The 24,540-nt window shown below is 39.5% G+C and overlaps 1 protein-coding gene across 11 annotated transcripts in view; it reads right to left on the bottom strand.

Annotated features, from left to right (window-relative positions):
* The window catches only part of tsnare1 (T-SNARE Domain Containing 1), a 138,641-nt gene that overhangs the window by 57,851 nt on the left and 56,250 nt on the right, over nt 1-24,540 (bottom strand). For all 11 annotated transcript variants that reach the window (XM_058747950.1, XM_058747958.1, XM_058747949.1 and 8 more), the window contains 2 exons: nt 23,337-23,393; nt 17,124-17,279 (listed from right to left, as the gene is read on the bottom strand). In XM_058747950.1, coding sequence (XP_058603933.1) covers nt 17,124-17,279; nt 23,337-23,393 — 213 coding nt within the window. The remainder of the gene's footprint in view (nt 1-17,123; nt 17,280-23,336; nt 23,394-24,540) is intronic.

A 24,540-nucleotide genomic window follows, 5' to 3' on the forward strand; every position in this document is an offset into this window, starting at 1 on the left:
TCCACCCCTGCTGCATGTCTCCTCAGAAGCCCGCCACCCAAACGGAGCCTACAGCTGTTCTACCTTTCCAAAATGCCAGTCTATCTCTCACTCAAAGTCTGAGACCAACCCTGTGTGAATGCCACAGCGGCTGCATCACCATTTATTGTGTGTCACCAATTTACTGAATTTCTGAATGTTGTTCAAGACTAAATTGTTGAAACTAAATTGTATATATATATTATTTTTAAATATGTTTATAAACATCTTTAACCCTCATATTCAGTTGACTTCAACTGAACTGGTTGTCACTATTAAGATAAGATAAAATAAAATAAAAATACTGTTACATTTGTGGGGGGAATACCCCCACATATATGTTTTAAAATGTTAATGTAATGTATTCCTGTGATGGCAATGCTGAATTTTCAGCGGCCATTTGTGCCTAATCATTTATACAGTATATGTATGAAAATCAAATCTCTTTTGAACATTTACAGACCCTAAGATTCAAAAAGCCAGGACAGATAAACCATGTCACTAATGTTTCTCTGCATTACAAGGCAGTTGGATAAACGGGCCAGCCATTCATCAGCTTCTGATCAGAAAACAGAGGTACTAGCGTGCAGAACTATACTCCACACCGGCCACAGACAGATTGAAATGTCAGTCAAACTCAGTATCAGATTCTCAAGCTTGTGCTCAGTGTCAGGTTGTGCTGCTCTTAAAGAAACATCCAGTAACCCCCATGTTTTTTTGTTTTGTTTTTTTGTGACCCATAAGTTCCCCAAATTTCACTCTTACACACTTCACTGGAGCTAAGAAATACAAGTGTTGTGTGAATAGTGTAACTTTTGCCCTTTAAAGCACAGTACATGCTCTAAGCACACAGAAGTCTTACATAATATGGAAAAATAATCTAAATGTGGCTTCATATTTAAGAAACAAAACAAAATTCAGCTACTGCTACCTGACCTTTCCATAAGTGACAGTTCACCCCAAAATTAAAATCCAATCCAATCATTATTTACAGTATCTCACCGAGTACACCCCTCACATTTTTGTAAATATTTTATTATATCTTTTCATGTGACAACACTGAAGAAATGACACTTTGCTACAATGTAAAGTAGTGAGTGTACAGCTTGTATAACAGTGTAAATTTAAATAACTCAACACACAGCCATTAATGTCTAAACCGCTGGCCACAAAAGTGAGTACACCTCTAAGTGAAAATGTCCAAATTGGGCCCAAAGTGTCAATATTTTGTGTGGCCACTATTATTTTCCAGCACTGCCTTAACCCTCTTGGGCATGGAGTTCACCAGAGCTTCACAGGTTGCCACTGGAGTCCACGGAGCTGGTGGATGTTAGAGACTTTGCGCTCCTCCACCTTCTGTTTCAGGATGCCCCACAGATGCTCAATAGGGTTTAGGTCTGGAGACATGCTTGGCCAGTCCATCACCTTTACCCTAGCTTCTTTAGCAAGACAGTGGTTGTCTTGGAGGTGTGTTTGGGGTCATTATCATGTTGGAATACTGCCCTGCGGCCCAGTCTCTGCTTCAGTATGTCACAGTACATGTTGGCATTCATGGTTCCCTCAATGAACTGCAGCTCCCCAGTGCCGGCAGCACTCATGCAGCCCCAGACCATGACACTCCCACCACCATGCTTGACTGTAGGCAAGACACACTTGTCTTTGTGCTCCTCACCTGGTTGCCGCCACACAAGCTTGACACCATCTGAACCAAATAATTTTATCTTGGCCTCATCAGACCACAGGACATGGTTCCAGTAATCCATGTCCTTAGTCTGCTTGTCTTCAGCAAACTGTTCACGGGTTTTCTTGTACATCATCTTTAGAAGAGGCTTCCTTCTGGGACGACAGCCATGCAGACCAATTTGATGCAGTGTGCGGCGTATGGTCTTAGCACTGAAAGGCTGACCCCCCACCCCTTCAACCTCTGCAGCAATGCTGGCAGCACTCATACGTCTATTTCCCAAACACAACCTCTGGATATGACGCTGAGCACGTGCACTCAACTTCTTGGGTCGACCATGGCGAGGCCTGTTCTGAGTGGAACCTGTCCTGTTAATCCACTGTATGGTCTTGGCCACCGTGCTGCAGCTCAGCTCGGTTTAGATATTAATGGTTGCGTGCTGAGTTATTTTGAGGAGACAGCAAATTTACACTGTTATACAAGCTGTACACTCACTACTTTACATTGTAGCAAAGTGTCATTTTTTCAGTGCTGTCACATAAAAAGTTATAATAAAATATTTGCAAAAATGTGAGGGGTGTACTCACTTCTGTGAGATACTGTATATTATTCTCCCTCATATTGTTCCAAATATGATGTTATGTTATGTTATATGTTATGTTATGTTATGTTATGTTATGTTATGTTATATGTTATGTTATGTTATGTTATGTTATGTTATGTTATGTTATGTTATGTTATGTTATGTTATGTTATGTTATGCTGTTATTTTCTAAGAATTCAACATCTTCTATAGATAGATAGATAGATAGAGATATACACATACATGGCATACATAAGCTTTTATATATGTATGTGTGTGTAGAAATTTACTATTAAATAAATTAAACATGGTACTACTATTGTAAAATAATAATAATAATTTTAAAAAACCCTGAAATTTTGTAATACAGTAATGAATAAATTTACTCCTAAAAACTGAATACAAAACAAAAAGGTGCTACTATTGTACAAAAACAACAACAACAATAAGGGTAATAATTAAGATTTAGGGTGAATCCCATTTCTCTGTCTTACCCCTTCCCCTTACCCCTTCCCCTTAGTTTTGCGCGTTCACATGAGAGTAAGGGCTATCCCAATTCTTGTTTTGATCGAGGGGTAGGGCTAAGGGGAAGGGGTAGATACCCCTTAAAACCAAGCATTTTCGCGAGCTTACTTGAAACCGAGGGGTACCCAGAACACACTGCGCAACCGGCAACAATCAAGTATTTTCGGCTTAAATAATTTATTTAAAAATTACGACAGTCTTGTTTTGTGCTCTAGACAGTCCTGTACATATATATTTGCAACCATGTTCTTAATTGAAACGTTTTTAAAAAATCGCTAGTTTGCGACGCTGACGTTACATTGCTGATTTGCACAACAGTCCCGCAGACTAGCCTTGAATGAACTCCATGCATGTCTACAGTTTTAACAAGTTTGTAAAACGATCCAAAGTTCGTGATCAACACTTGTCGGCTCTGGTGACGTAGCAGCCAGCTAGCGACGGTGTATGATGACGTAACCGTAACCAAGTGGTGTCTCATTTCATAGGGGTATGTTTTCACCCCTAGCGCTTACCACTCGGTTTCGAGGGACAAGGGTTAGGGGTAAGACGTAGGGGAAGGGGTAAGACAGAGAAATGGGATTCACCCTAAGAATAAGAATAACAATAATGCACAAAATGGATAATTCATATATTTATTAAAAACATAAAAGGTAATACTACTGTACTACTACTGCTGCTACTACTACTACTGCTGTAGTAATAATAATAATAATAATAATTAAAATAGTTATTGTGCTATTATGGTGGGGTTTTTTGGGGGTTTTTTTTACTCTTTTCAGATCGAGAGCTTGTCTTTGTATCGCAAAAGCTGTGTAATAATCGTTCAGAAATGTCTCCTTTTGTTTTTAACTGAAATAAAACAACAGAGGTTTGAAATGACATGAGAATTAAAAAAATAATGACAGAATTTTTATTTCTGGGTGAGCTATTGCTCCAAGTGATAGTCTTATCTTTGTATTGCGCACCTATTCTTTCTTCATTTAAATGTTCTTCGGAGTCCTTGAGTGGCCTGCGTGGTCCTGAGGGGCATAATTAGACTTACGTAAGGCCGCTTTCACCAAGAAAGCAGAATCATAAAGCAATCTCCAGAATGATGTCAAGGGACTGCACATAAAATGGCTGATTTTTGCAAACAAGAAAATAAAAGAGCATATTGTGTTTGCGATAGCTGTACTGATGCCCGTCATTGCTGCTCTGACAGTAGTGGAGAAGAGTGTGCCAGCTAAGCTAGTGCCTGGGGAGATGCTGGCTAATTATGCTCGGTGTGTAGGTTTTGTTTTAGGGAGGGGAGGTGCTCAGCTCTATGCTGTATTTGCAGTGCTAACACAGAAGGCTTTGATCTTTGCCAGTCTAACAGCCTCAGTGCATTCAAATTGGCAGCTTATTTATTGCTTGATTGCTGCAGCTCAAAGGATTCAAGGAACAGGTGGGGCTTGTGCAGTTGGACCACAAAAAGTGGTCTTAAATGACAATGCTCTGGCAGAGGGCCCCTAAAAATCCAGCTGTCTGTGAAAACAATCAATGTGAGCCTAAGTTTAAAATGATTTGGGCTTAACGGAAAAACTATCCAGACACGGTTATTCTAGATTTTGTGCTTCAATGTCAGGGTTTTTAGCCTGGAAGTCCATGAAGATTCTGCAGGGAGGTCTGTGAACTGATATAAAATTCCTATATTAAAAACAAAAGAATCTCTGTCTATGTATTTCAAAATGAGGTACATTAAATTTAATCTAAAATAATAATTAACCATTATCTAATGAATGTTTCACTGGTGCACAGTTTTGTTTTTTTATGTAATATCAAAATAATATGTATAGTAATAGAGCTATAGTAAATATTATACTACTATGGTAACACATATTCACATAAGTATAAACTTAATAAACATATAATTTGCTGCTTTTTAATAATTCGTAAGGTAGCTGTTAAGTTTATGTATTGGGTCAGGTTAAGGGATCAAGGATATGGTCATGCAGAATAAGGCATTAATATATAATACTAATAAACAGCCAATATGCTAATATGCATGCTAATAAGCAACTAGTTAATAGTGAGAATTGGTCTTAAAATAAGGTATTACCACTACTATTATTATAACTACTGATAGATAAATTTTACTACCATTAAAAATCACGGTAACATTTCATTTTAAGGTGTCAATAATACAGAGTAATTACCTAGTTAAGTACTTAGTAGTAGCCGTTGTACTTACATCAAACAAAATGTACTTACAAGTTATGGAAAAGCATGTACTTACAGTTTGTAATTATGTACCTGTAATAGGCAGCTACTGTTACACATACTGTATGTAACAGACCGAGTCTATCACACAGCTACTTATGTAACTAAAAGATTGTTACATGTGTTGTAGACTTTATACAATGTAATTATAAATGTAAGTGCCCAGACATAAGCTATTTAAAATAAAGTGTATCAAGATTGTACTTAAGTGTATTTCGTGTGCATCTATACTGTACACCTTTTCCAGCTGCACCTTAGTTTGATTTAACCCACCAGTACACAGCTTATATACATGTAATATATTTCTAATTACATACATACATACACACATACACACATACAGTCAAGGCCAAAAATATCGGCACCCTTGGTAAATATGATCAAAGAAGGCTATGAAAATTAATCTGCATTGTTAATCCTTTTGATCTTTTATTTAAAAAATCTCAAAAATCTAACCTTTCATTGGATAATAAGAATTTCAAATGGGGCAAATGTCACGAATCTGGTCTGCACTTCCATTCACCCACCACCAGAGGTCACTCGCTCACCACATGGACTTTCACACCACACTTCACAATGGACTTCATTTCCCATCATCCAACACTGATCACAGCTGTCACCAATCACTCATTGCACTAATCACACGCACACCTGATCCCACGCACACACTGATCACACACCTTATATAAACCCTGGACTTTGTTTCAGTCTTTGCCGAGTATTGTATGCGCTTACCGCTCCCCTAGCCGTAGCTATTCTACAGAGCCCTTGTCTGTACCCTAGTCTTGCATTACCTGTTCACCTGTGTTTATTTCTACCCGTGTTTCCTGGATTAACCCTTTCTGTGCCATTCCGTGTTTCTTTTAAGTTCCTGTATTGTTCTGCGTTTTTCACTCCCCTAGTGTTAGCTGCGATACGGAACTTTTGTTGTTTTCTAGTCTGTGTTCCTAGTGTTTACCCCTGTCTCCCTGTTCGGACTCTGATTATTTCCATTGCCTGGATTATAGCTCATGTACTTGGATTATCTCTCTGCCTAGCCCCTTCGGATACTGTTCGCTGTCGACCCACCTTTGCTTGCCCTAGGATTACTCTTTGTCTTGTCCCTGCCATACCTGTTTGCCATTGCTCGACCCTGCCTGTATTTATGACCATGCCTGTAAATAAAAGCTTGCACTTGGATCCGCACGTCTCACGTCTCGCCTGCCCCGTTACAGAATACTCGGCCATACAAGGATCCAGCGGCTTTCATGAACAATACTGGCCTGGTATGTACACTTCAAGACGATTATTAGCCCTCAAGCAGGGTATACGGTCACTTGAGGACTTTACCCAAAAATATCTAGACATTGCTAATTATTCTGACTTTCCAGATGATGTCTTGATTTATTTCTTCTGTGACGGCATTAATCAACCACTAAAATCAAAGCTTATTTGTGAGGGTCCACGTTGCTCACTCAGTCAGTTTTTAGACTATGCTCTGTTATGTGTTGGCTCTTCATTTACTGTGGGTGTTGCGGAGGAGGAAAATAACACCGCGTTTGTGACTAAAATGGCAGCGACACCGGAGCCCGTTCACAAAATGGCGGCCACAACAACACCCCGTCATGTCATTGCTGCCAGTAAAGAGCTAAGTCAAGTCAACGTTGGCAAGTTACAGTTGATCGTTATGAGTCCAGCCAAGTCACAGTTGATGTTAAAGAACCAAGTCAAGTCACAGTTGATGTCAGAGAATCAAATCAAGTCACAGTTGGTCGTCATCAATCGAGTCACGTCTCAGCTGACCATCCAGAGTCACTTCACGCCTCAGCTGATCTCCTAAAGTCACGTCTACGCTGATCTCCCAGAGTCACAGCAGATCTACGCTGTTCGTCCAGAGTCACAGCAGCACGTCACAGCTGTTCGTCCAGAGTCACAGCAGCACGTCACAGCTGTTCGTCCAGAGTCACAGCAGCACGTCACAGCTGTTCGTCCAGAGTCACAGTAGCACGTCTCAGCTGTTCACGTCACAGCTGACCGTCCAGAGTCACAACACTTCTCAGCTGTTCACGTCTCCGCTGCTCGTCCGGAGTCACAGCAGCACGTCTCCGCTGCTCGTCCGGAGTCACAGCAGCACGTCTCCGCTGCTCGTCCGGAGTCACAGCGGCGCGTCTCCGCTGCTCGTCCGGAGTCACAGCGGCACGTCACAGCTGCTCGTCCAGAGTCACCGCAGCACGTCACAGCTGCTCGTCCAGAGTCACAGCACGTCTCAGCTGTTCACGTCACAGCTGACCGTCCAGAGTCACAGCACTTCTCAGTTGTTCACGTCTCAGCTGACCGTCCAGAGTCACAGCACGTCTCAGCTGACCGTCCAGAGTCACAGCACGTCTCAGCTGACCGTCCAGAGTCACTTCACGTCTCAGCTGATCTCCTAGAGTCTCGTCACATTACAGCTAGTCATCCAGAGTCACAGCAGCACGTCTCCGCTGACCTTCCGGAGTCGCAGCAGCACGTCTCCGCTGACCGTCCAGAGTCGGGTCACGTCTCCGCTGACCGTCCAGAGTCGGGTCACGTCTCCGCTGACCGTCCAGAGTCACAGTCCGTCACGGCTGACACACCCAGATCATCAAGGTCAGTCTTCCATTATCTCGGTTTGATGTCTAGTTTGAGGGATGTACCGCTGGTGTCTGCATACTCAGCTGGTATCCCCAAACCCACTCACTCTAACCCTCCTGTTCTTTTGCATATTCCCCTGTCCGAAGCGCTTCCCCTGATGGGAATCACTTTATGTTGCGTTTGGGCTGCGTACACCACCGCAGAACTGCCCGAGGTGGCGGCACATGCTGCAGAACCTCCAGAAGTGGTGGGGCTCGCTTCAGCCCCTTGTATGGTGGTAGCGCCCTGCAATGTTCTCTCGGTCTGTCGAGTTGCGGTCGAGGAGACTGTTACCGCTGTAGAACTTCCAGAGGTGGCGGCAACTGCTGCAGAACCTCCGGAGGTGTCAGTGGTATCCACTCACCAACTCTCGTCTTGCTCTGCCACAGCCACGGAGGCCATCCTTGATTCTTCGTCCTGTCCTGTCGCAGCCAGAAGGGCTGTTCCTGAACTCTCGTCCTGTCCCGTCACAGCTATGGAGGCCGTCAATGAACTCTCGTTCTGTCCTGTCACGGCTATGGAGGCCGTCAGTGAACTCTCGTCCTGTCCTGTCGCAGCCAGAAGGGCCGCCCCTGAACTCACGTTCTGTCCTGTCACGGCTATGGAGGCCGTCAATGAACTCTCGTCCTGTGCTGTCACAGCCAGAAGGGCTGTCCCTGAACTCGCGTTCTGTCCTGTCATGGCTATGGAGGCCGTCAATGAACTCTCGTTCTGTCCTGTCATGGCTATGGAGGCCGTCAGTGAACTCTCGTCCTGCCCTATCACGGCTATGGAGGCCACCAGTGAATTCTCTCCCTGTCCTGTTGCAGCCAGAAGTGGTGGTCTTCGGGTCTGTCTGCTCCTCTCTGGTGGTCTTCTGTTCCACCTGCTCCGCTGTGGTGGTCTTCTGCTCCGCCCTGGTGGGCACCAGGTCCGTCGGCTCTGCCCTGGTGGGCTCCGGTCTCGTCTGCCCCATCGGCTCCGCCCTGGTGGGCTCCGGTCTCGTCTGCTCCACCCTGGTGGACTCCAGTCCCGCCGGCTCCGCCCAGGTTTCCTGCTGTGCCAGCTCTACCTCGATCCCAGACCACTCCGCTTCCACAGGGACCTGGCCCTCCATCCCTCCCCCTGTTCCGCCTCCGCTCCACCTCCCTCCTGGATTATAGACTGTGTGGAGTGTCTGGAAGCCGCTTATATAAACCCTGGACTTTGTTTCCCTCTTTGCCGAGTATTGTATGCGTTTACCGCTCCCCTAGCCGTAGCTACTCTACAGAGCCCTTGTCTGTACCCTAGTCTTGCATTACCTGTTCACCTGTGTTTATTTCTACCCGTGTTTCCTGGATTAACCCTTTCTGTGCCACTCCGCGTTTCTTTTAAGTTCCTGTATTGTTCTGCGTTTTTCACTCCCCTAGTGTTAGCTGCGATACGGAACTTTTGTTGTTTTCTAGTCTGTGTTCCTAGTGTTTACCCCTGTCTCCCTGTTCGGACTCTGATTATTTCCCTTGCCTGGATTATAGCTCATGTACTTGGATTATCTCTCTGCCTAGCCCCTTCGGATACTGTTCGCTGTCGACCGACCTTTGCTTGCCCTAGGATTACTCTTTGTCTTGTCCCTGCCATACCTGTTTGCCATTGCTCGACCCTACCTGTATTTATGACCATGCCTGTAAATAAAAGCTTGCACTTGGATCCGCACGTCTCACGTCTCGCCTGCCCCGTTACAGCAAATATCATTATGAAATTAATGTTTTTCTCTAATACACATTGGCCACAATTAACGGCACCCTTTTATTCAATACTTTTTGAAACCTCCATTTGCCAGTTTAACAGCTCTAAATTTTCTCCTATAATGCCTGATGAGGTTAGAGAACACCTGACAAGAGATCAGAGACCATTCCTTCATCCAGAATCACTCCAGACCCTTTAGATTCCCAGCTCCATGTTGGTGCTTCTTCTCTTCAGTTCACCCCACTCATTGTCTATAGGGTTCATGTCAGAGGACTGGAATGGCCATAGCAGAAGCTTGGTTTTGTGCTCAGTGACCCATTTTTGTGTTGTTTTTGAGGTTTGTGTTTGGATTATTGTACAGTTGGAAGAACCAAACATGGCCCATTATAAGATTTCTAACAGAGTCAGTCACTTATTGATTTTTTTTATCTGTTGGTATTTGATAGAATCCATGATGTCATGTGTCTAAACAAGATGTCCAGGACCTCCAGCAGAAATATAGGCTCACAACATCAAAAATACAGCAGTATATTTCATTGTACACATGGGGTACTTTTTATCCCTGTGTTCACCAAACTCATCTTGAGTGTTTGCTGCTGAAAAGCTCATTTTTTTGTTTCATCTGACCATAGAAGCCAGTCCCATTTGAAGTTCCAGTCGTTTCTGATAACTGAATATGCTGGAGTTTGTTTTTGGATGAGCTAGGAGAATGTTTCTTGAAACCCTCCCAAACAACATGTGGTGATGTAGGTGCTGTTTGACCATTTTTTTAAGGTTTTCTGACCCCGAGACTCAACTATTTTCTGCAATTCTCCAGCTGTGGTCCTTGGAGAGTCTTTAGCCACTCAAACTCTCCTTCTCACCGTGCATTAGGACAATATAGACACATGTCCTCTTTCAGGCAGTTTCGTAAAATTTTATGTTGATTGGAAATTCTTAATTATTGCCCTGATGGTGGAAATGGGAATTTTCACTGCTCTAGCTCTTTTCTTAAAGCCACTTCACTAATTTGTGAAGCTCAATTATCGTTTGCTGCTCATCATAAATATATTTTTGGGTTTTTCTCATTGTGATAGATGATTAAGGGAATTTGGGCTTTGTTTTCCGTCCTATTTATATTTCTGTGAAAAAAGGAAGCCATGGCTGGATCATTTCATGTTCATAATCACGCTGGTGTGCTCAAAATTGTGAATATGAATGGGAATATATTTCAGAGATATTTTACTCATAAGAATTTCTAGGGGTGCCAATAATTGTGTCCAACGTGTATTTGAGAAAAACATTTATTTCATAATGATATTTCCCCCCATTTTAAATTCTTATTATCCAATGAAAGGTTAGATTTTTGTGATTTAAAAACAAAAATAAAAGATCAACAATGCAAATTAATTAATTAATATATATATATATTTAGAAATTTTATTCATCATTTATGTTTACACACACACACACACACACATACACACTCACACAAATAATGGGTAATATTTCAACCCCTGTCCCTATGAACACACTGAAGTGCTGCCTTGAATATCCCGTTTCATATGAAACCATATTTAATACAACACTTAATCTCATTCAATGCAACAAAAGTAAAATGAGCTTTCAGTGGAGTGTCAAGTTGACTTTAAATGTTCAGTTAATCACTATAGAATGGTAATATTTGATTATTTTACAACGGGTTTCCGAGAAAATCAATCTTTTCTACTGGAGGTCACTAGGTTGGCAGAGAGTGTTCTTGGGGGATCTGTAGTCATGTAAAGGTTAAAAACCTCTGCTCTAATGTACTGCTGCAGTACTGAACTGTGGAACACTTAGATTTTTCACTCCTAATGCTGCCTTCCATCCTCCTCCCAGAATCCCAGCCACCACCCTTCTCCCCTGCCTCTCTTTTCTCTCTCTCTCTCTATTTCTCTCACTCTCCTAGATAAATGTGTTTAACGCTGATATGAGATTCTCCCCACATCAACCACCCCCCACCCCCCCGGCCCAAAGGCAACGGGCAACAGGACGCGGTGTCAGTGCCACAGCAGAAAAACTGTTAAGCAGATTTACGCGCACGCTTACAGCCCAAAAAAAATGATGACATTTCCGTGCGCAGCCTGCTGAGGGCTTAAGCGTGAAACGTCTCTTTTTTGCCCTTGCTGAATAAACGGTTTATAATGTAAAATCAAATGTTTCCTTTCCGTCACAGCCCAAGGACCTCAAAACTCAAAGCACACAGTCTTAGGGTGCAAAGTATGTGTGTGTGCATCTTATCAACAGGGGGAAAAAAAGAGATGGTAGGGGGAGTGTTGTGTATGTCGTGTTTTAGATGAGGACTGGAATATGAGTTGCTCAACCGCACTTGCTATTGATTGTGACACAAAAACAACAACAAAAAATAATCAGAGGCGTATCATAGGGATGCACAATAAAGCCAATGGCAAACACTAAAGAAAGCAAGACAGATATTAATGTTTAAAAAAGGATAGAAATTACTTTCAGGAAAAACAAATCAATACAGCAAATGTAAAACCAGAAAGAGCCTCTTAGTTTGGTCGTAAAAGCTTTTTAGTGTGTGATGACTGAAAAAAAATCTATCCTTTACATTTACTCTTATTTTGTCATCTTTCATTCATTTTAGTCAATTTGCTCAAACTAAAATGACATTAAAATAAAATTTTCTATAATGTAAAAAATGAGCATACTTCGAACTACAGTGCTAACTTTTCCCAGAAATTAAAACAATTAACATATTGTTTTGTAAATAAAAAAGTAGCAATGTCAAGAAACCAGAGCTCCTGAAATAATAGCACATTATGGACATACTCAAGTATTAAATGCTGTTTAGAAGTAACTATGTAGTGAAATCTCCATGCTTTACAGAGTGGTTGTAAATGCTTTTTCATGTTTTAGACTGATTAGGCAATTTGCATTATGTATAGTATGTTGTTACGACAGTTTTAGTAGGTTTATAAGCTGTTTAATAGGCTAAAGAGTGAAGAATAATTCGCTTAATAATATTCTCTGACTGGAATATTGAAATATAACAAACAAAACATTGTATTTTATTTTATATTATTTCTCAACTGGTATGTTATATCAGAATTATTCATACGTTTTTGTCATTCTAGATTATGAAATGTCTGCTGACAGTGCGGTTTATCTATGCATTTAATGCAGAATTATACTCAAACTGCGATCGCTCGTGGAGAAAATAAATAATTAATTTCCATAGAGATGAATTTATTTAGATGTTTATTAGCTAAATAATGGTTATATAGTAAATGTTAATATAATTTAGTGTGTTTTAAACAAATGAATCTTGTTAAAAGTTACATGTGGTGGCCGTGCTGGAGCATTTCCTTAGCATCAAACGCTGAGTGAACAGCAAAATGAAAGCGGCTTCACGAGACTAATGATGAGCATACAGCAGAGAGAGAATTAAATTCAGCACTTTTATTTCCAACATGCGCGCATTCGTGGCTGTATTTTTTAATTCATGAAACGTTATGTCTTTATTGGGAGAGGACTTGACGGATTATTTTAGCCTATGTGACTCCGAATTCACAAGACTAATGATGAGCGTATAGAAAACAGAGAGAGAATTAAATGCAGCACTTTCCAACATGCGCTCATTCATGACTGCATATTATTTAATTCAGGCAAAGTAAAGTCTTTATTGGGACAGACTGAAGGATTATCTTGTGTGACTCCGTGAGTTCGTCTATTTCTTAGAGCCATGTAATAGGCCTACATCTAATTTGTACATTAATGGCTGTTATGTTAAATAAAGTTTACTAACTACAGCAAATCAAGTAGGCTACCTGTGCATGCCGTTGTTGATGTCTCGTCTCCCCTCAGACCCACTGCAATGGCGATCCTGCGCGCAATTCTCGAAACACCCACAATATGGCTGCGTTTATCGGTGAATCCGATATTACAAAACCGATATCTGATTATGGTAAAATGTTTAAATATCGGGAAAATATCGGTAAATTGATATATCAGTCGATCTCTAATTAAAGTTTATAAGCATGCAATGTACTCTGACTGGCCACCATCAAAATAACTTACATGTGCAAGGCACAAGAACAAAGTACAGCAACACATGATAACATCATGTCCTCATACATACAGTTACATGCCCAGACACTCACAAACACCTTAGATATAATGCATTGTGTCCATAAAGAAAACAAATGGTGATTTTTTCCCCCCCTATTTTAAAAGGTTTAATTAAAGGGTTACTCCACCCCAAAATGAAAATTTTGTCATTAATCACTTACCCCCATGTTGTTCCAAAGCCATAAAAGCTTTGTGTGTCTTCAGAACACAATTTAAGATATTTTGGATGAACACCAGGAGGCTTGTGACTGTCCCATTGACTGCCAAGTAAATAGCACTGTCAAGGCCCAGAAAAATATGCCATCAGTGGTTCAACTGTAACGTTATGAAGCTACGAGAATACATTTTGTATGCAAAGAAAACAAAAATAACGTCTTTATTCAACAATTTGTCTCCTCCGTGTCTCCTCTGAGTTAACATAGCGCCATTTTGGAGAATATCCGCTGGACGCGAACTGCGTACGCTGTTCTGTGTCAGCCGCACCACATAGACGAATTGTTGAATAAAGTCGTTATTTTTGTTTTCTTTGAATACAAAAAAGTATTCTCGTAGCTTCATAACGTTACGGTTGAACCACTGATGGCAGATGGACTATTTTGGCGATGTCTTTCATACTTTTCTGGGCCTTGACAGTGTTAATTTTTTGGCAGTCAATGGGACAGTCACAAGCCTCCTGGTTTTCATCCAAAATATCTTAAACTATGTTCCGAAGACGAACAAAGCTTTTACGGGTTTGCAACGACATGGGGGTAAGTTATTAATGACAAAATTTTAATTTTGGGTGTGGAGTAACTCTTTAAGCACTTAGTTTGGTTACAAATAAATGGATTTTGGAAGTATGACCACAATCTTATTTCAATATGATTTTATATCCTGGTATCATAATATTTAAATATATTTTTTGGATTTATATATTAGATGAAAACCTAAACTTACAAACCTTAAATTAAACTTTTAAGTGAAAATTTAAGGTCTTGGCATCTAACTGAAATAACTAAAATTATTCAACTAAAATAATATTTAAACAACCTATAGTAACGCCTCCAGTAGAAATGAGAAGCATAACACTCAAGTCAAAACTAAAACCTCCACTGCCTCCTTTGGAAACTCTAAAAGAGACACATTTGAGGACAAAATAAGAGATTATAAGGGTGTTTTCTGAGTGGAAACATCAGAGAAGCACTTTGCTCTCAATTCAATCTCATTGCTGTGTAGGAGAAAAAAGAAAAAAAAAATCTGTCTTAAACATTTGGTCTCTAGTAAAATGTGCATGGAATCTTATAAGTAGATGATTTTCAATTTAAAGTTAAGAGTTTTACTAGCCTAAAGATTCACAAGCAGATTACAGCAGTGCTTGTCTGCCATTTACATCATTTACTGTATATCCACTAACTTCCATTTCTCACTGAAGGGCAAAAGGGATGCACTGGACAAATTTGCAGGGGAGACACGTGTCTGTATTTTTTCTCCTGGATGGGCCAGGTGTTGCATTCATATTCCCCTTGAAAGTTGTCCTTTGTCATGACCTATGTTTTCCTTTCTTTTTTTTTTTTTACAAATTCATTTTGATGAAATGATGGCCAGTGCCAGTGTCAGCGAGGTGCGTCTGGGGTTGATGTCATAAACGGTGGAGGGCGGAGCCTGGCTCCTCCCTTCAAATGTGTCCGTCGCTTCACTGCAATATAGGGTGAATCCAAATCTAATTAGTCATCCCAGAGGTACAGTTCATTACCCTTGTGGGTCGCCTCATAGAAAATCAAGACGGAGAATCCATAACGGCATGTGGAATAACCCCCCTGTCCTCTATCGGGCTTGTGTGTGCGTGTCTGTCCCTTTGCAAGGTTCTCCGAAGAAGGGTTCGCCTGAACGCACAAGCCGCCAGAGTAAATGCGAACTACTCAGGAGGACAGATCAGCTTTTGGAGAGAGAGAGAGAGAGAGAGAGAGAGAGAACGAGGGGGGGACTGATTGTACTTTACACGGATAACAGACATTCCATCTTCTCCATTTCCCTCGGGAACTAACAGTGAACGGGAGAGAGAGAGATGGATGAAAGAGAGAGAGAGTAGGGCTCAAAAAGGGCTGCAAATGCTGGTGATTCACTTGAGCGGAGTTGCGTGAGGAGGCGGCGCGGGGCAGGCTGGAGGTTTGGGGGGTTGGGAAGGCGGGAAGATGCTAGACAGGAAAAGCACATTGTCAGATATGATCAGCTCGGTTGGGCCCGGGGCCAGAGACATCTCCAGAACCTGCGTCAGAGCTCTCAGAGCACAGACTCATCCTCATCACCCTTCTGATCACCTAAAAAAACCTCCAATTTCTCTGTGACTAAAATAAGCTGTCGGTTTTGTTTGAGCCTTTCAGGTTTTGTCCGTGTGATGAATGGGAATTTATTAAGAGGGCTTCGGGACAAGGGATTGTTTGATGCCTGTCTGTTAGCCAGATGCGGTAGTTGCGTTAGCAAGCGAGCGTCTATGAACTTCAGACAGGTCTTCAGGAGGGAAAAGCCATATGTCTTCATTTCAAGGCTTTCTCGAGGTTGTCATCGGTCATTAGGATGTGTGGCCCCTCTTGTTTCTCAACTCCCTGCTTTTCAAACAAGAAAGAGCCATTTGTTTTGATGCACCATCTGCGCGATTCGCTTTCCCTCTAGCCTTGTCGATAATCATGACAGGCTGACATTTATTTCATTTTCATATTTGTCTTTGAAGACCCTGCATCAAAGACAACCATTGCACGGTGCACGTCCAAAACAAATGGCTTTGAAATTGGCCCAAACGGATGTCAAAGAACAACAGAATGACCCCATCGTCGCAGGTTCACATCTGTGCAAATGCACATCTGGAGGAAAACAGCTGTTTTGCTACAGACGAGACATACTTCAGTGGAGCAATGTGATGCTGTTTTTCAGCGGTGTATGAAAAGCCTTCTGCTTGTGTGCTTGTGACTACAGAATAAACCGAACTATTGAGTCTCAGGAAAATTGCCCTGAAAGCTTTGGTAAAAAAAAGACAGTTGCTAAAGATGATGGCGAGTACAGAAAGAATGCAAACATGAGGGTTCTGTTTGTATGGAAATGTAAGTGATGCAACGCTGTTCTTTCCAACGAAAATGTTTGTTCTTTTCAAGTGAACAAACAAAATCTGGAATGAAAGGACAGTGCGAGGCACCAATGATTTGTATGGATAGATGACAAAAATCAACATTTTTGTAGGGCTCTAAAAAAGAAAGAAAGAAAGAAATGATTCTGATATAATGCTTTTGTAGCTATTAAATATTTCCGAAGGCTCATGTGACACTGAAGACTGGAGTAATGGCTGCTGAAAATTCAGATTTGCCATCACAGTAATTAACTAAATTTTAAAACAGTCCTTTTAAATTGTAAAAATATTTCACAACATTACAGTTTTTATGGTATTCTGCATTAAAAGAAAGCAGCTTTGGTGAGTATGATAATTTTTTTGGAAGATTTGAAAAAATCAAACTGACTTCAAACTTTTTAATGGTTATGTGCATTGAATGCATTTCCCAATGAGGAAAATAAATGCTCATTAATAATGAGAAGCTGAGAGGGATTGGGCGTGGCTTATTAATGCAAATATGTCTTCAGTGGGGGTGTCTATTGAGTTCCTACCTCAATCTGCAGCAGTGCTTCTTCTCTCTGCCTCAGGATCTCCACATCTTCTTCACTGATCTCAGACAGGAATGCTTGACCATCACCTTCAACGCTTTCCCCCGCTGCGAACAATGGCCCCTCTTCAACCAGTTCACTGAATGGTGTCTGTAGGCTCTATCCACACACAAACACAAATACACACACACACACATACAAAAAGAGAGATAATATTTCTTCAACTTTTGAAGAGTATACAATGCACATATTCATCAATAGAAAAGCCAAATAAACACACACACACACACACACACACACACACAGTAAAGCTGCTTTAACATCTTTAGTAAACATGAAAAAACCGTCTCAGTGCCACTTTCAATGTCAACTTCTACTACAATTTCTACTATAAAGCAGCTCTCCATTGTGTTCATGTTTTTACTTGCAGATGTCTGACCTCAACAGGCTGAACAGAGGAAATGTCCTCGCAAATGGTAGACCAATGGTAGTTTAAAGATGTTTACCAGCTGGAGCAAACCTTTCTGGAAAGTTTGCTTTGGTGAGCTGGTTCAAACAAACTTCATTTTGGCCTGAATTTGTTTAAAATTACACCACACCGGTTTGTTCTTCGGTTTCGCTTGAAGTACATCTGGGCCTTAAGGTCAGTCGACCTTTGTACGTTTATCTCTGGACAGCAACTTCATTAAAAATGATTTCTCACAGTTATTATAACATTAATTTTAAAGTGTACCATAGTAGTATTTTACCAAAGGATGATTCCATGTGCATGCCCTGAATACTCACTGACCCCAGAACCGCCTCTGCTCAGATCATCAGAGGATCAGAGCATTGCAGATGCTTACAGACGTAGGACCTGACTGGTGAAACTTCTACATTAGATGTGACACAACTTTCCTTGAGATCCATTTGTAAACATCTTATATAATAGCAAAGCACTGACATTTCACGGCTGTGGAGAATAATACAATGATAATGACTCGCCACCTCATACTGCAGCAAAGGAAGCGCCTGCCGCCTTTGTTAGTCATTTAGGTTGAACTCTCTGTAAGCCTGAAGGTTGAAGAGGTGGGAGTTGGTCACTTAGAGAGAGCCACATTGATCTGCTAATTTTTTAACTTGCATATGCATGACATCGATAAAGGCCCGAGGCGTGCTATTATTTTTTGCAGTGTGTTGGATGACTCATTGTATTCTTCCCTCTCAGAATTAGCACATCCAATACATCTCGGTCCAGCACAATGCCACTCTGAGAACATCATCTTCTTTGCGCGGTTGTTGTCGTCCCACTCACTGAGGATATCATTGTTTATTAGGTCATAAAGTGGCTTGTAGCTGGAGTTTTTCTCATCTACTGACAAGATGTACAACATAAATTATCCTTTAATCTGTATCTGTATCTTGGATGCATAATTTTTCCTGAAATTTAGTCAAAGTTTATTATATTTTAAACTTAACTGAATTTTAATGAACTATACCTCATTAAAAATAAGCCCATTAACATTATATTCTTTAAAAAATGTAAATACGCTTATTTAAACCTTATTTCAAATTTAGAATTCATACAGTAAACTAATAAAATGAGCTTTGAATTGCCTCAAAATATTCGAGTTACAAGACGTGTTCATCCCTATGAGAAACAGAGAGGGGTCTCCTATAAAGTCAACAGATCCAAGTCAAAGGATCATGATTCATTCAAGATGGGATATTCCCAGTTTTTAAGACGTTTATTCAGAAATGTCTCAATTCTCTGGTGGATAAGTGCTATTATGTAATGTAGCTCTGATTTGAAGACTTTCACTAATATCACAGTAACTTTAATAAATTTTTTACAAAGTTTGTTCAAATAGAAGTCAGCAGTCTGTGAGTGTTTGAAGCTGAGCGATGGTTTAATTATAGCAAAGAGCAAGTTATTTACATCAGTGGAGCCATTTTTTCCGCCAATCAATCCAAAGACAGAGCATCCTGATCCCTCTCTTCTCTTGAAATGATAGGTCTCAGGATTTTTCTAACATTTTTTTTTCTTTTGTCAGAAGAGCAAAAGGTTAAACAAGTGAGAAAGACAATTACATTTCTTCTCTAATTCTTAGCGTATGGTTTGCTGCTGTAGAAGTGGTGACTCTTACGTTAAGAGTTTCAGACTTAAATTAGCACAACTAGTGTTAAACACAATTATTTTTGTATGTTGACCAATATTGAGCTATGAAATCAGCCCGAACAATTAAAAAGTTCATAACTATACACTGTCCATCATAACTGACACATTTATACATAGCATTTGGAAATTGAACATTGTAAACTACATAAACGGTACACTTGTAAATAACAAATATGTATATTCATTTAAACAATTTTTTTTATATATATATATATATATATATATATATATATATATATATATATTACTACTTCTGTATATAGTGTATTATTTAATTTTCTGTTTTTCTTATATTAGTGCTATATTTAATCTCTACTGTGTAATTCTATGTATGTCTGCACTATCATATATGTTTGTGTGCACTTTCTTTTGCACTGGAAGCTCTTGTCGCCAAGTCAAATTCCTCATGGTATTAAAAAAAAAAAAAAAAAAAAAAGTGACTGTCAGCTACGGCTGCCAAACAAAAACCGTAAAATTACCGTAAAATATCTTAAATGAAATAACGTGCAAAAACAATAATTTTACAGAAATTTTAATTTAAGGTTTTACAGAAAGAAAAAAAAAACTGTTATTTTACAGATTTTTCCTTGTTTCAATTACGATATTTTACTTAAATTTTAAGTTTTTTGTTCGGCAGCCGAAGCTGCCTTGACCGTTTTTTTTTTTTGTTTGTTTGTTTGCTTTTACGGGACTTTTTTTTTTACAGTGTAAAACCCTAATTTTACATATTTTTCCTTGTTTCAATTACGATATTTTAATTTAATTTTACGGTTTTTGTTTGGTAGCCATAGTTGCCAGTCATTTGACCGTTTTTTTTTTTTTTTTTAAACGGGACTTTTTTTTACAGTGTAAAACCCTTATTTTACAGATTTTTCCTTGTTTTAATTACAATATTTTACTTTAATTTTACGTTTTTTGTTTGGCAGCCAGTCATTTGACCGTTTTTCTTTTTACATTTTTTTTACAGTGCTTGCGTGTGTAAACATGATAATAAAGCAATTTCTGACTTCTGAAGGTGTGAAAATGGAAAGAGCAAGAGCTTGCACCCAAACTTAAATGAATAACACTGAACACATTTAACAAATTGATGGTAATTCCTTTAACATAAAGTTAAATCATCTGTATCCTGTTTTGTCTTAGTACTCAAGCTATGTAAGCCTGTTTCTGCCTCAGGTAATTATGCCTCAGATAAAGTTTACAAAGAGTCAAAATTGCTAAAATAAGAAAGAAAGAAATATAATAATATAACAAATAAATTCATGAATGAATCACTTATAGAAACAGATTCCCATACCAATCAGCGCATTGTTGTTCTTTTTATTCAACACAGTGGGAAGTTAGCTTATAACAAATTACACTTGATGTTGAGAAATTCATTTAAACATATGATTTTCATGAGTACTTTAATAAAAGCCTATGCTGCTGTGATTTTTCCGTTCATAATAGTGAGTCACATTCATGAATCATCTTACAGATTGGCAGTGCTGATAACAAACCCTGTTCTCTTCTGAACTCAGGCAAAAAAAAAAAAAGATTCTGGCAGAACCTGGTGATCAAACAACTCCTTAATAACGTCATACTCTTGACTAACAACTCAACATGTTGTTTGTTTTGGATGTGTTCTTGGCGTTCATATTAGAACTACACATCCTGTTTGATTGCTCTGGTCGGGTGTTTCCAGGGGGGATTGTGGAAGGAGACGGAAGATCAGAGACATTGCCGCAGGTGACAGAGTCTCACATAAAAGCAGCATCTCTAGAGAGCGACAGGAGGGAAGGGAATAGAATAAGAGAGGATTTTAACAGACCTGAGACCGTAAGACAGGAGCGTGTATGTGCTATAGTCACATACCAGCTGAGCCAATCTGAGCTGCTGTTGTACTGCAGGTAATACTGAAAACAATTCCTATCGTTCAGTCAGCACTTTCAATCATCAGTACATCCTTGAGCCAACTTAGATGACCTGAAAATTGAAGTTTGATGGAATCTGAAAAAAAGGTGTGGTGATGGAGATGTCAGTTTTAGTGCGTTTGAAACTCCTCCATTGAGAGTGAACATCACTAGTACTGTCATCTGTGGTCATTTTCAAGCCATCTTGTTTCTTCTCCACAAGATGTTTTCTTTTTGTTCTCACACTGAAACGTAATTTAAGATATCACTTGCTCTGGAGGAATTTGGGGTTAAAGGAATAGTTTACTCAAAAATGACAATTCTGTCATAATTTTCCCACTTTCACATCACTTCAAACCTATAAGACTTTGGCCTACGTCATTCTAGAACATGAATAGAAAAGAAAATCACTCACTGCACACTCAGTCTTCCATATAAAAGTGAATGGGGTCCAAAATGACAAAAAAGCACCATAAAAGTACCATAAAAAAAACATCTTGTTGATTATACTTCATCATACAAGTCAAATGATAAATTTGTGTCTGTATCCATTTAAACATGGCATCTTAGCATGCGGCATGTAAGGTAAGGTGTCACAATGTCAAGGTGAGATTATCAATCATCACTGACATCAAACCTGACATGACACATCTAATGGCGCCATATTAGATTTAAGAAAAATTATCTATTGGAAAAATTATCTATTGGCTATTCAGAAGACTTGGATTACACAACATAAGTCATAAGGACCACTTTTAACTCTTTCCCCGCCAATGTATTATTTTTAAGTTTCCAGCCACTTACAGCACTTTTGATCATATTAAAGTGCCCCTATTATCAATTTTTGAAAATTACCTTTCATCCAGTGTGTAAAACAGCTCTAAGTGAATGAAAACATCCTGCAAAGTTTTAAATCTGAAAGTGCACCGTGTATAAAGTTATTGTCTCTCAAAAGAAAGTCGACTCTGAATCATTGAAACGAGTGGTTTTAACGAATCCCAAGCTGTTTCATGTTGACCTCAAAATGAAATATTAGCATATTGCCCGCCCACTTGTTGGTCTTTTCGGTTAGTCTGAATGAAAATGCAAATTCATTCTTTGCCATTAGGTGCCACTTTTGGATTGGTAAAAATAGCGGTTTCCCTTGTAGCGCTGTATACAATTAAAGCAGCACTGACTGCGCTCACAAATGCTGCCTTATCAGGCATTACAGGCATGATGAAATGGAAATGAGACAGATCGGACCAATCACCGCAAAGGAGGGGTTTGGAAAAATGAATCGTTGAGCGAATCGTTTGGGAATCGTTGAGGAATAAGGTAAAAAGAAATGCATATCATAAGAAAATTAAAGTGTTTTTTGACCTTGCATGCATGTCAACCAGTTGTTGGGGACTCCCGAAACCAAAATATGAACCTTTCATTACCCATAATAGGGGCACTTTAACAAATTTTTCATGACCCCCAAGAATATTTTATTGTATGAATATGTAAACAGTGATATATAGATAGATATATATATATATATATATATATATATATATATATATGTCATAAATTATGGAAAATCTTGTCAATGGTGGAGAAAGAGTTAATATGAATGTACATTGTTTTTGTTGTTGTTGTTTTTTTGTCATTTTGGCTGAATATCCTGAGTTTCCTATCACTTTCATTATATGAAAATATCTGAAATAATATTCTTTAATATTTCATATTCTATGGAAGAAAGAAATGTCTTTTGAAAGAAACAAATCTTTAGAATGACAGAGTTAATGATGACAGAATTTTCATTGTTGCCTTAATTTTTCTTTTAAGTGTCTTGCATGAAGGATGTAGGTCATGTATCTCCTCTTGTGGATCTATATTCCTTCCAGCCCTTTTCTTTGACCACATTCTGATTGCCAGGGCAGTACCACAAGTGTAGTGGTTCCAAACAAACTTCATATGAGGACTGAGGTTTGAAAGTGTCATGAAGTTCTCTCGGTCAATATCTGACCTGCTAGAAAATGAAGTGGTGAGAAAAGAGAGGCATCAAAGAGCTCCTCATCCACACGCAATCACACACGCAGTCACACTCTTTATCTTACTGTCACAGGGATGTCGAAGAGCTCATGAAAGAACAAAGAGGAAGAAGTGGACTCTCTCTGGACTGAGATATTGAAGCCCACTCACCTGTTTCCTGTCCTTTTGTGCAGGAGGAAGCAAGGCCCTCGAACGATCTGCAATTTTCTGTCAGAGAAGAGAAAAAAAATACATTAATATGCAAATACAGCCAGACATGTGACAGCAGCTGAGCTAAAGTTCAGTGGATTCCTTTTTTCACCGGTTTACATTATTGCTGCATGAATCGGCTGCACACATATCGTCGAGGAGAGTGGTGACTATTTTAAAACGAAATTTCTTACAACATGCAGTGTTGACACTTGTTCAGCACATGCTCAATAGGGTTATTTCTCTGGCAAGAAAAAAAGAAAAAAAAAGTGCAATTGCTTTACTTTGTGATAAGGGAGAAAAGAAAAGAAAAACATTTTAAGATATATAACCTATTTTGGGTATCGCATTTCTGTCCAACATTATGCTGACAACTACTTTTTATATATGCTCACTGTCGCTGGAAACTAAAACACACAATTTTATCTTGTGAGGATGGAGGCAATTGTATCTAGTTCATCTTACACTGTGTCCATACTGGATGCGACATTTGTCATGTCATGCCACGCTGCAAAAGCTAAAGTCTGTCTACACTGGACGAGTCACCAGTTAGAACTAACGACTAAGCAGAGCCGTTGAAAGAGTTTTTTAAAGGCTCTGCAATGGAGGGGTTGCAGTAAATGTTGTTATTATTATACAAACTAGAGTATTTATGAATGGTTATGACAATGAATGTTACATTTGCATATTGAATAGGTGAAACTAAGTTAAACTGTGTGGGAAAGAAAGTGCACGAGATTAGACCACTACAATTTGTTAATACCCTAAACATATAAATGTTGAATATATTTATTAGATACACAATTATATATGTATTTTATATGTATTTAAATTTGAAAGTTAAATAAATGTAAAAAAATAATAATATTTATGTTTATTTATTTTATAAAAATAAATAATATTTACGTAAAATAATATTTATGTTATATCATAATCTGTGTGACCATGTTGTCTTTGATGACATTCTAGGGCGTTCCAAATGAGCGATTATTGTCAGCGAAGTCCACTTCAACGGATATCCCGTGCTTAGGGCGTAGGGAGCAGTGAACACTGTGTAGGGACCCTGTCAATCGGAACACTCCTTTGTACTTTGTGTTAGTACATCATAAATAGAACGAGGCATTAGTTTACTGTCAAGGGTTTGCCGTGTCACGTCACACTGTGT

The sequence above is a fragment of the Onychostoma macrolepis genome, chromosome 16 (genome assembly GCF_012432095.1).
Source record: "Onychostoma macrolepis isolate SWU-2019 chromosome 16, ASM1243209v1, whole genome shotgun sequence".
NCBI classification, from domain to species: domain Eukaryota; kingdom Metazoa; phylum Chordata; class Actinopteri; order Cypriniformes; family Cyprinidae; genus Onychostoma; species Onychostoma macrolepis.